Source organism: Piliocolobus tephrosceles, chromosome 20, assembly GCF_002776525.5.
Source record: "Piliocolobus tephrosceles isolate RC106 chromosome 20, ASM277652v3, whole genome shotgun sequence".
Taxonomy (NCBI): Eukaryota; Metazoa; Chordata; class Mammalia; order Primates; family Cercopithecidae; genus Piliocolobus; species Piliocolobus tephrosceles.
In genome coordinates this window covers 20,161,167-20,172,276 of record NC_045453.1, presented here as the reverse complement: position 1 = coordinate 20,172,276, position 11,110 = coordinate 20,161,167, and the positions used below count along the sequence as shown (strand labels likewise).

General features: G+C 48.6%; 1 protein-coding gene across 13 annotated transcripts in view; it reads left to right on the top strand.

Moving 5' to 3' along the window:
- The first annotated feature begins 6,474 nt into the window (after positions 1-6,474).
- Positions 6,475-11,110, top strand: part of ZMYND8 (zinc finger MYND-type containing 8) — a 150,587-nt gene continuing 145,951 nt past the window's right edge. For 4 of the 13 annotated variants that reach the window (XM_023192509.2, XM_023192507.2, XM_023192505.2 and 1 more), the window contains exon 1: positions 6,475-6,702. In XM_023192509.2, the coding sequence (XP_023048277.1) occupies positions 6,689-6,702 (14 nt within the window). In that variant the 5' untranslated portion in view covers positions 6,475-6,688. Of the gene's footprint in view, positions 6,703-6,818; positions 6,980-7,859; positions 7,931-11,110 lie in introns of those variants that run through there. The other 9 variants (XM_023192502.3, XM_023192500.3, XM_023192497.3 and 6 more) reach the window with 7 other exon arrangements.

Genomic DNA, 11,110 nt, shown 5'->3' with positions numbered 1-11,110 from the left:
TGCTACACTCCAGCCTAGGCAACACAGCGAGACTCCATCTCCAGAAAAAAAAAAAAAAAAAAAGAATGAGCCAAGAGTGAAATAGTAACAGAAACTAAATGAGTGCTGATTCTGTGCAATGTTGCTGCAAGCTCTTGGTAGAGATGATTTATTCAATGATTCCAGGTACTTATTATTATTGTTCCCATTGTACTGATGAGAAAATCAAGGCACAGAGAATTTAGTACTTCAAGCAAGGCTGCACAGCTGGCAAGTGGGGTGGCTGGGATCCACACCCAGAGAGTGTGGCAGCAGCAGCCACACACTCAATCACTGCACAGTTGTGTGCTTCTTGATGTGGGGAAGAGAAAGGAAAAAGGTTACAGGTGCAAGAGAAATGGGGCTAGTTGTTAAGCCAGGGCTCAAATGGGAAGACATCCGATGGAGGGTGCAGCAAGGGAGACACCTTGTCGGCTGTGGGGAATCCTTTCAGAATTAGGAGGGAAGATGCAGACATGTTGAGGCCCCGCAGAGGAAATGGCTTGCTGCTGGGTGGTTTGGGGAAGTGGGCAGATCCGTTGATTGTAGGAAGGATCAGAGTAGAAGATCAAGTACCACGGCTCCAAGGAAAAGAGAACAAGTTAGAGAATGGAAAGAACAGGTGGATGATCTGAGTGGCCGGAGCAGAGCAAGCCGCAGGAGGGTGGAGGGAGATGGTCGGAGATCAGAAGGGCACAGCGCCATCCGGGAGGCTGGTGGGTCATTTTCCGGACTTGGGCTGTTACTGAGAAATAGCAGTCATTGATGGATTTTGAGCAGAGGAAGAACAGGAGCTGACTTGTGTTTTGAAAGGATCACTGGCAGACTGGGCACGGTGGCTTACGCTTGTAATTCCAGCACTTTGAGAGGCCAAGGTGGGCAGATCGCTTGAGCTCAGGAGTTCCTGACTGGCCTGGCCAACATGGTGAAATTTGAAACCCCATCTCTACTAAAAAAACAAAAAAAAATTAGCCGGGTGTGGTGGTTCGCACCTGTAATCCCAGCTACTTGGGAGGCTGAGGCAGCAGAATCACTTGAATGCAGGGGGTGGATGTTGCGGTGAGCTAAGATGGCACCACTGCACTCCAGCCTGGGCGACAGAGTGAGCCTGTGTCTCAGAAAATAAATAAATAAATAAATAAATAAATAAATAAATAAATAAATAAATAAATAAATGGCTGGGCACGATGGCTCATGCCTCTAATCCCAGCACTTTGGGAGGCCAAGGCAGGCAGATCATGAGGTCAGGAGATCAAGACCATCCTGGCCAACATGGTGAAACCTCCGTCTCTACTAAAGACGCAAAAAAACTAGCTGGTGTGGTGGCAGGTGCCTGTAATCCCAGCTACTTAGGAGGCTGAGGCAGGAGAATTGCATGATCATGGGATACGGAGGTTGCAGTGAGCTGAGATTGTGCCACTGCACTCTAGCCTGGGCGACAGAGTAAGACTTTGTCTCAAAAAAAAAAAAAAAAAAAAAGGAGAGAAAAAAAAAAAAATAAAAGGATCATTGGCAGCCTGGGTGGTACGGTGTGCGTATGTGTGTGAGTGCATGTGTACAAGTGTTTGCAAGGGCAGAAGCAGAGAGCTCAGGTAAGATTCTTGCAACCATCCGGATGGGAGATGGCGTTCTACTGACTCTAATATATGTCAAGTGCTGTGTTCGACTCTTGAGGGCATGATGGTGAAGAATTCAGACAAGGTCCTTCCTTGCCTTGTGAAGCGCTCAGCCTGGTGCACAGCTTCTCAGCCTCTGCACTATTGACATTTGAGGCTGGCTAATTCTCTGCTGTGGGGTCTTGTCCTGTGCATTGTAGGATGTTTAGCAGTACTAGATGGCAGTAGCACTCCCCACTTGCCTGAAAGATCTTACAACCCAAAATGGAGACAACCCAAAATGTCCCTAGACATTGCTAAATGTCCCCTTGCGGGGGCAAAACCACTGTTCTAGTGGGAGGGAGAAACACAGCGAATAAATCTATAGTCTTCTGCCCATAAAAGTAATTGCTAGGAAGAAAAAAGAGTAGGGCCTGAATTTTCCTGCCTTTATTTTCCTTGTGCTCCTGCATCCCTTGCTCGGCGCCCCGCCCGCGTGCGCTGTGGCCATCTGCCTGATGCGGCGCGATCATTCACCCCCTGCCCTTTCCACCAGCCCTTTTTTGTTTTCCCTCCCGCCATTTGCCTAATCCTGCCAGTCCCTCCTAGAAAGAGGTAAAAAAACAAAACAAAACAAAACTCCACACCCCTCTCCTCGTAGGCATCTTCAGCAAGGGAGGGAGGCTCCTATCTGTCTCTTTGTGGCTGTAACATGTGTGGCTGTAACATGATGCAATCAGCTCCGGGCTCTGAAGGTGAGCCCTTCTGACACCGTGCCCGAAGTTGGCCTCGGTTCTAATTGGCCAAAAAGGAACAAAATAAAACAAGATATTTAAAACACGTCCCTGCCTCAATCCTGTCCATTTCGCATAACGGTCAGAGAGGCCTGCTGTAGCTGGAGGCTGATAACTGCAAGTGTGCTTATTTTCGGAGACAGCCGAACAGGCTATCTCGGGATGCAGCTTGTGGGGCCGCTCCTGCCGCGCTCGCCTGGCTGGAGGCCAGCGGAACGGGCGAGCCATTTCAGGGAGGCCAGGCCTCAGCTCATAAGGTGCTGGGGGAAGGGAGCTGGGGCCAGCCCTTCCTCTCCCTCGGGGCCAGCCCTTCCTCTCCCTCGAGACCAGCGTTGTTACTGTGACACTCTGCCTGGCTCCCTACAGCCTGATTCTGTACCCCGATCCTCTCTGTACCCTGGGAATATTAAGAGAGACATGTTTTAATCTATTTTTATTAGCTCATTGCTTATTAATATCACCAAGGAACCTGCTTGTTTAGGCCTGTGCTGGCTTTTCTAGCCAGAGGCAGAATGATTGGACTTTTGTCTTCACTTTCCTTAAGGGGCTGAAAGCCAGGGTTTCCCAACCTTGGACATTTTGGATCAGATACTTCCTTATTGTGGGGGGGCTGGTCCTGTGTACCATAGGATGTTTTGCATCATCCCTGGCCTCTACCCACTAGATACCAGTAATACAACCTCCCTAGCTGTGACAACCCACACGTCTCCAGGCACTGCCAAATGTCCCCTGGAGGGCAAAACCCCTCATGGTTGAGAACCACTGGTTTCATGGAATATAAAAGCCTAATTTTAGAGACGGCAAAGTGTTCTCCCTTGACATCTTGCATCTTGCTGGAGGTTGGGAGGGAGAGGGTTGCTTCCTCTGGGCCTCAGTCTGTAACGAGGGGCCTTTGAATGAGTCTAATCTAAAAGTTCCCTTCAGCGCCATCATTCAGTACTGAAAACCCACCTCAATAGGGTTGGTCTTCTTCAGGTTGCAGCACTGTGTTGTGATCATGCCACTGCACTCCAGCCTGGGCAACAGAGCGAGACACTGTATCGAAAAACAAACAAACAAAACTGGGCTACCTCCTAAAATAAAACACAGATTATGCAGTTGCTGTTGGTAGGTTTTAGCCTCATTGTTTCTGCTGTGCTTGGTTCGGCTTTGCTTTGGTTCTTTCTTTAGAGGCAGGTGAAGGTACAGAGTTTAGGGATGTGAAGTGCTAACAGGGAGGGACGTCTGATCTCTGGCACTTCCCAGCTGTGTGACCTTGGGCAGCTCACTTCACCTCTCTGGGCTTAGTTCCAGGTTTCTAACAATGTCACCTACTTCAGGAATCAGTCTATGTAAAGCACTAATTTAGAAGTAGCTGCTGGGATACTCACTGCAGTGGGGCTTTAAGAGGAGCTGCTGAATGGATTTCTAGATTGAGACCTGCAACATTTGGTTTTATTTCCTGCTTATCAGCCACATTCCATCAAGCCCAGGACCAGCCCTTCGTAGGCCTCTGCCCCAGGCTTTCTTTTCAATCTGTGTTCCTCCCAGGATTCCATCTGCCACCATACTTTTGTGTCTGTCCCCAGTCGAATTGCTGTTTTCCAGATAACCTCAGACCTACCCGAATGCCAACAGCATTCCTCAAACAGAGCAGAGCTGCCAGAATAAGCCAGCAGCTTCCTGCTCTTTGCCCCAGAAAACATTTCAAGTGATCAAGTGATCAGAGCGAGGGAGGGAGGCGGGGAGGATGCTGTAGCTGCTTATGCAACAAGCTTTAATCCCAGGTTAAAATCCACCACGCACACCAGCGGCATATTTTATTTCCTCATTGGTTCGTGGAATTAGCTGCATGCCAGATCTGCCACCAGCCCCACAGTCCTGTTTGTTCCCCTCAAGGCAGCACCCGCAGAAACAAACAGCATTCCATATGGGATGGTGGTGGAGGGCCGCTGCCCACACAGCTAGGAGGGCGAGCACCGAGCACGCACTGCTTCACTGTGGCCTCCACCTCTCGCCTCCTCCCACTTGGTCTCCCCATGCAGCTTTCTACCTCCAGGAAGAGCAGGCCCCTCCCTTCTGGTGAGGCCCAGGCCTGCTGTCCTGAGCGCTGGAGCTTTGTCAGGTTGGGTGGCCATGGAACTGTCCCTCCCAGCAGCTTGGCCTCAGCAGTCTATCACAGTAACAACAGCAACATCCTGTCCGTTTTCATAAAGCCTGGGTCCTGCCCTGCATTACAGCGAGTTTCAATTCCCAGCTCGTTCCTGAGCCTGTTTGATATGAGATTCCCGGCCAGGAAGAATCTATGTACAAGCAGTGGGCATCTGTTGTCCATGTGGGGGTTGGAGGGGCAGGGAAAGCAAGCCATCAGCTCTTCGTTTTCTTTGTGGGAACCGTGTGGGACAAGAAAGCCCACAAGTCCTAATTTTAGGAGGAGAGGGGAGACTTTATTGCTCTGGAGTTATGCCTCCTGGCATATGGCTGCGTTAACTCTGGAAGCTCTCTCCAGCCTCTAAAGAATGGTGTTTATTTAGCTTCTGTGGTTCCAGCTTGCTGTTTTAAAAAATCCTGTTAATTAAGCACCTTGTCATTTAAAATGCCAAAGAAGGAAAGAAAGCGAGAAAACTTGGGCATTTTAAGGTCCTTTTCGATCTCTGGGTACAGACCAACTGCAAAGGCAGCTTTAGGGAGGAAACCGGCAAAGACCTCCTAAGGCAGTTGAAGTGGGTAGAATGATAAGCAGCTCTGAACAACCAGTTAATATTTTACTGGGGAGTGGTGCCAGAGATGGGGGGTGGGGGGGCTGCCAAATGGAGGGCTGTGTGTGAAATCGCTGCTCCATCTGCCTTGGGGGACGAAAAGAAGCCGTTCTCTGTGCAAATAAATGGAAGCAAGAATCCTTAGGAAGCCCAGGGGATTTGTCTGCCCACCGAGGAGGGCCCAACTCCCCCAGGCACACACATACAGGGATGATTGTGGCAGGAAGGGCTGACCTACGGGGGTAGGCCTGATGCATAATGGGGGCTCTTGTTTCCGGGCTGAGCGTGCCATCTTTCTGTCTCCCTCAGGATTGAAATGGCTTCTCAGCCCGAGAGGCACTGCCTGTGCCCTGGATTCACAAGGTACACGCCTCCCTGGGAAGCAAAGGCTGAGAGACAGCGGCTCTCTCTCTCTCTCTCTGCATCTGCCGGGAGAGCTGCAGCTGGTATTTTTCCACAGGCCTTTGCTGCGATCTCAAGGCCTAGTTTTTCCCAGCCAGGCCTGGAGTCCGAGAGAGGGTTAACAGGCAGGAAGCCGAAGGCATCGCAGGCTAATACGGAAGTCAGATTTGTGTTTAACTGACAGGTTTAGCAGGCCTCGGCCGTGGGGGAGGGGCCGGGAGGGAAGGGAAGTTTGTAGATCCAGGCATGTGGCCTGCGAGGAGGGCTTTGGGTTTTTCTTAGGGTAAGGACGGTGAGGGGTCCCCCTTGGCATCGTGGCAGGGAGGCAGGAACCCACGTTGATTTTGCACGCAGGACTGGCTAAGCAGGGCGAGAGGCCCACGGCTCTCTGGCCTGCCTTGTAAGGAGGCATGGGGACAATGACTATGCAAACTTGACCACTCTGCTCCCCTCCTCCCCTCAGCAGCTACTGCTCGCTCCTCTGAGAAGCCAGGGCTGCTCTCTGCTGATTTTTCGTGGCTCCCCCGGTCTGCCTGCTTCCCCAGCTCCTCAGAGGCCTGCCTCAAGCCCCTTTTTCTGGCCCCCTTGGTTGTTTCCGTGGGACTCCCCACTCCCCAGCTTCCCCTTCACCTTGGAGAGCCACCCTGCTGGACTGTTCTAGAAAACGGCTGGCCTTCCTCCCTGGACAAGGGCCGTTTCTCTGGGGGCAGGTGAGGGTGAGCCGTTCCAGCCCACTCCAAGAAACTCCCTTCCCAGGGGCCTCCAGTCCTCAGGCTTCCCTGGAGCAGGTCAGGCTGGCTGCCCTGGCTGGCCCGTGCCGGGAAATCTAGCCAGGGTGCAGGAGAAGTGCGTGTGGGGGCCCCTTTCCCAAGTTTTTCTTGTTGCAAAAGGCCTAGCTTAGCCTGTCTTTTTCTATGCACAGGATGGCTCTTGCTCACCCGAGCCTCACAAAGATAATCGCTCAGGAAGTGTTTCAGCCAATCCGGGGCGGCTTTACACTCCGATTTGCCAGGGCAGCCAATCGGGGATGAGCTTTTATTAGGCGGCCAGATCATCAGCCGAAGTGCCAAACCCTTTTTCTGTGAGAACTAGGAGCCTGTCCTCCATGTTTTATAAGTATTGACATTACACAGTGTTAACAATGCATCCACAGAGGTAAGCTCGACTTTTTAACCATCTTTTTTCCCCCTCCCTCTGAGACATCCGAATTGTGGGCGAGCAGTGTGATTTCTCTGTGGCTGGCCGTGCCACACTCACCCCCAGAGCACTTATGTTAACTTGGAACTGTTTAGAGAGAATTTTTTTGCTTTCTTGGGTCACATGGCTCAGTAGCCATTAGCCATAGCTTGATTTTGCAAACTGGCAAGGGCCTGGCACACCTTTCCTTCCACCAGGGCATGGTTTTTCTGGAAGAGTTTGAAGCTAGATCCTGGTATGCCAAAAAAGAAGCTTTTTTTTTTTCTTCTTTTTCTTTTTTCTTTCCCTCTTCCCTCTCTCTTCCCTCCTCTCTCTCTCTGAGCAGTCCCCCCCACCCCACCCCTGCACTATTGTCTTCTCTTTTGCCACATGCCCTGCTGGGGGAAGAAAATGGAAGGTAAGCAAACAGGCTCCTCTCCAAGGAGAGCTCATGGCAGACAGCAGAGCAGGCAAGTTTGCCTCTCCAAAGAGGTTCTGGGAAGGCTGGATAAGTTTTGACAAGAGAGGAGCGTGTTTGCAAAAGAATTGAGGCCTCAGCAGAGCAGTGCTAAGGAGAGTCTAGCTCCTGGGGCCTAGGTGGGTGGTGGTGTCTGTACACGGTCTTCTCTTATTCTACAGAGCTTCTGCACTTGAAACTACATTGTTCAGCCTGTTTTCCTGACTTAGGTTGCTACAGAGTGTTCTGCAAGCCAGCCTACAGCCAGCAAATGTTTCTGAAAGTGTTTTCTAGGTTTTGGAGGAAGTTTTTGGAGTAGGGATGGGGACTGGGGGGTGTGGGGAGAGAGATCTTGGACAACATCCTGCAAAAAAAAAGAAAAAAGAAAAAAGAAAAAAAAAAGAAAAAATCTGCAAGGATTCTGAATCCCTTAGTTTTCTACTCTTGCATGATTTTCAAGGAACTAATGTTACCTTTTATCCTTGTTTTCATTTTCCTGTCCCTTTTATACATTGTATCCTCCTCTCTTCTCCTGTGTGATGGAGTGTAGAGGAAATAAAATCATGTCTGTGGCTCATGACAGCATTCCATATTCAGTTGTTGGGTTGTGTTGTTGTTGTTGTTCTGTGTTTTTAATAATACCATGTAACTGTTTAAAAAAATTTCCTTTTTGATCAAGTCCCAAATCTGCCAGCCTGTTCTCTCTTCCTAACTGTGGAAAAATGAGACGGTTGCTTGAACATTTGTTGGGTAAGTAAAGCAATCCATTTCCTCTGTGACCATGTTTGAAGAGTTTTGCGAACATTTGGGGTCTGTTTGTAATAGGGGGTCTTGGCTGCAGGAGTTGGGGGCTTCATTAGCAGGAACAAAATAAGGGCTTTTGAAAGAGTGTCTTGATTTTAGGTGACTGTTTGAATCCACTGTTTTTCCTGATAACGTGCAGCTAGGATTGAAGATTATACTTCCTGTTTACCCTGAGTCAGGGGAGAAGTGTTTCGTTCATTGTGACTTGACTGTAGACCTTTAATGGGGTTTGTTTGGATATTCAAACTGTGAGTAGGTGATGTGCTTGTGAAATGTAATGAAACTGCTTGTTCTTAGAGTTGCAGAGCCCTAAAAACATTGGTGGGGCAGAAGCTGGTGGTGGTGGTGGTGGTGGTATGTGTGTGTTGGGGGGTGGTGGTGTCAGTGTGGTCATGCTTTAGGACTTATATATGGTGCAAAATCTCATCTGCCACCAGACTGGGTTTGATTCAGGACTCACTGACCAACACGTTTTGGCCTTTTTTCAGGTCTCATCCACCCATCTGTATGCATGCTGGCCCCACATAAGATTTGTCACTTTTTACATTTCCCTTGACCTCTTAAGGCTGCAGCTAGAAGTTAAGTGGGAAAAGTAGATTCTTGTTTAGCATTACCTTTAGAATTTCCCTAGAAGTTCAGTACGTAAATTTTCAGCTTGGAGACCAATCTGACATGACTGTAAATGCAGGAAATATATTCAATTGCTGTGTTATGTCAACTTTATGGAGTCAGTAATCTTTTTTCTTTCAAATGAGTGGCCAGTAGCCCACTTTCTGACACCAAATTGGAAAAAGGCTCATTTAATCAGGAGAAATGTTTCGTACCACATTCTAAGTTGAAAAAAGTCTGTGCAAGGCAGGCCAGCTTAGCTTCTTAGAGTACAACTGCAGGCAGTTAATGATGTTACATACTTAAAACTGAACAGTGCCACTGCCCCAAACAAGTAAGTTCAGACACTCAGCTATTTTCTTTGTTCTTATCTCCTTGCTGTAAATGGAAATTACATATTGAGGTTCTTGTGGCCTCCCTAGAAGCAGTGTCTAATCATAAGACTCCTGGTTTGGTGCCTTCAACGTTTGCATAATACTGTGTTTGTTGGGCTGGAAGGGAACTTAAGGGCAAGGCATTTGTCCTCTAAAAGCTTGCATTAAAATGGCTCCCACAGGTTTGGAGAGCCAAGATCTGTTTTCAGATGTACAGCCCCCAGCAAGTTGCCAACACTGGACCAAGCTAGCCACTTTTCCTCTGGTACTGTGACCCCTACCAAGCATGAGTCTGTAAAAAGTTAATTGCTTTCAAAGTAGCATTATTTTCCAGTTTCAGGAAAGGGGAAAAAAATGTCTGCATTGCAGCAGGACTAGGTAGGGACGGCAGTACTGGCTCCCAGAGCAGCCCAATGAGGTTCTTCTACTCTAGCTTTTAAACCAATAGACTTGGAGGAAAGGTTAAAGATTGACAATTACAGTGGCCGAACTAAGAACAGGCCTTCTGGAAATTTCTACCATCTTTGCTCCTTTTAGGAAAAGCGGATCTGCCAAATAGAAGAGTCTCCTACCTTCCATTCCTAGGTCATCTCCCTTCCCTTCTTCCCCCTCAACCCCCCTTCTTTTTCTCATCAAGGTAGAATGTTCTCTCTGCCACGTTTGTAAATTGCAGAGGGAGGAACAGAATGTTGGGCTGTTTTCCTTTTTCCTTCTGCCTCCTCAGTCCCCAAAGAGGATACACAGCTGCAAGGAGCAAACACAGACACACTGAAGCTTTTGATTCCTCTCCTTTTTTTTCCTTCAAGACCCTCCAGGATGGATTGATTCACTTTCTGCTTTGGGAAATTAAGTGGCATTCACGTGGGGGAGGGGGAGTAACTGCTTTTATTAGCTCCAGAAAATGGTCAGTGTTCAGTCTGTAACTAGGAATTAATTATATATAATCACTCAGTAAACTTTCTACAGAGTTTTTCTAATTGCTGAGCCTGATCATAGTTAGCCCGTTGGCGCCAAGTCCAGTTACTTTTATAATTAACAGCTCAAAGATTTGAGTCAGAAAGAAACAATTGGGGACCTCTTGGATTATAAATTAGGGATGAAAACAATAGCTTTTTTTCCTTTCTTTCTTGTAACCCCTTTTATTTTAAACAAAACATTCCCCCTTTTCTTTCCCTGGGAGAACCAGTGGGGAGACTGCATCAGGTCTTAAATATGAGGAGGGGAGACACTTTTTAGGAAGTGGGGTGACAGTAACCTAGAAAACCCTGAGGCAAAGGTAGGTTTTTAAAAGTCCAGCCACTTCCAATGTGTGATGTCTTCGTTTCTTTTGCCCTCTTTCCCCTTCTCTCTCCTATGGCAGAGGCAGCAGACATTTGTCAGCCTGGGAACCCTCAATCTGGCTTTGCCTCTGGTTGACTCTGGAAAGAAAGATACATTCAAAGGGGCCTTCGCTACTGCACAGCAGAGATTTAAAAAGGGAATATGTTTCGAAGCCCTTCGGTTACTCTTAAAATGCAAAATCTGAGCAAGGGTTCACCCTTGGCTCAGGTTGCTAAGATTATGGTTGCCCTCCCCCCTACTTCCCACTCTCCTTGCAAACAAGCAGGCAGTGGCCATGCCAGCTCTGCAGCCAGTGTGCTGCCAGCCTGCCCCCCCCATCCCAATTACCTACCTACCGGCCGGCGGGGGCCAATGGCCCGTCCTTGCCCTGGCATGGCCTTGGGCACTGTGCCCTCCTTTTTCTCCTGGAGCTAAAAAGCAGTCACCTTGAAACTCCTCACTCCCAGCACCAGAGGAGTTCTGAGGCCAATGCTCAGACCTGTAACAGTAAATGACGTTATTCACTCAGGCTGTTAGTTCGGCCTCTGAAAGCGGGTTTTGCAAAACCCATTGTTAATTCTCAGGCTCTGTTGGGGGTGGTCAGAAATCTAATTTGTGAGTATCCTGTGCATTGGATAAGGGAATGTTTTCCTTGTGTTTCTCCTCTGCAGACTCGGATTGTCTTTCCTTGATGTTAACTGTCTTAGGACTGGCTGCTTCAGAGGGCTGGGTATTTGGTGGCTGTTTGCAGGCTTATAAACAGCCTTTTTATTTTACCTTGGCTGTAGACTGAGGTGCAGCCCTTTAGCTTGGCTTTTCAGAT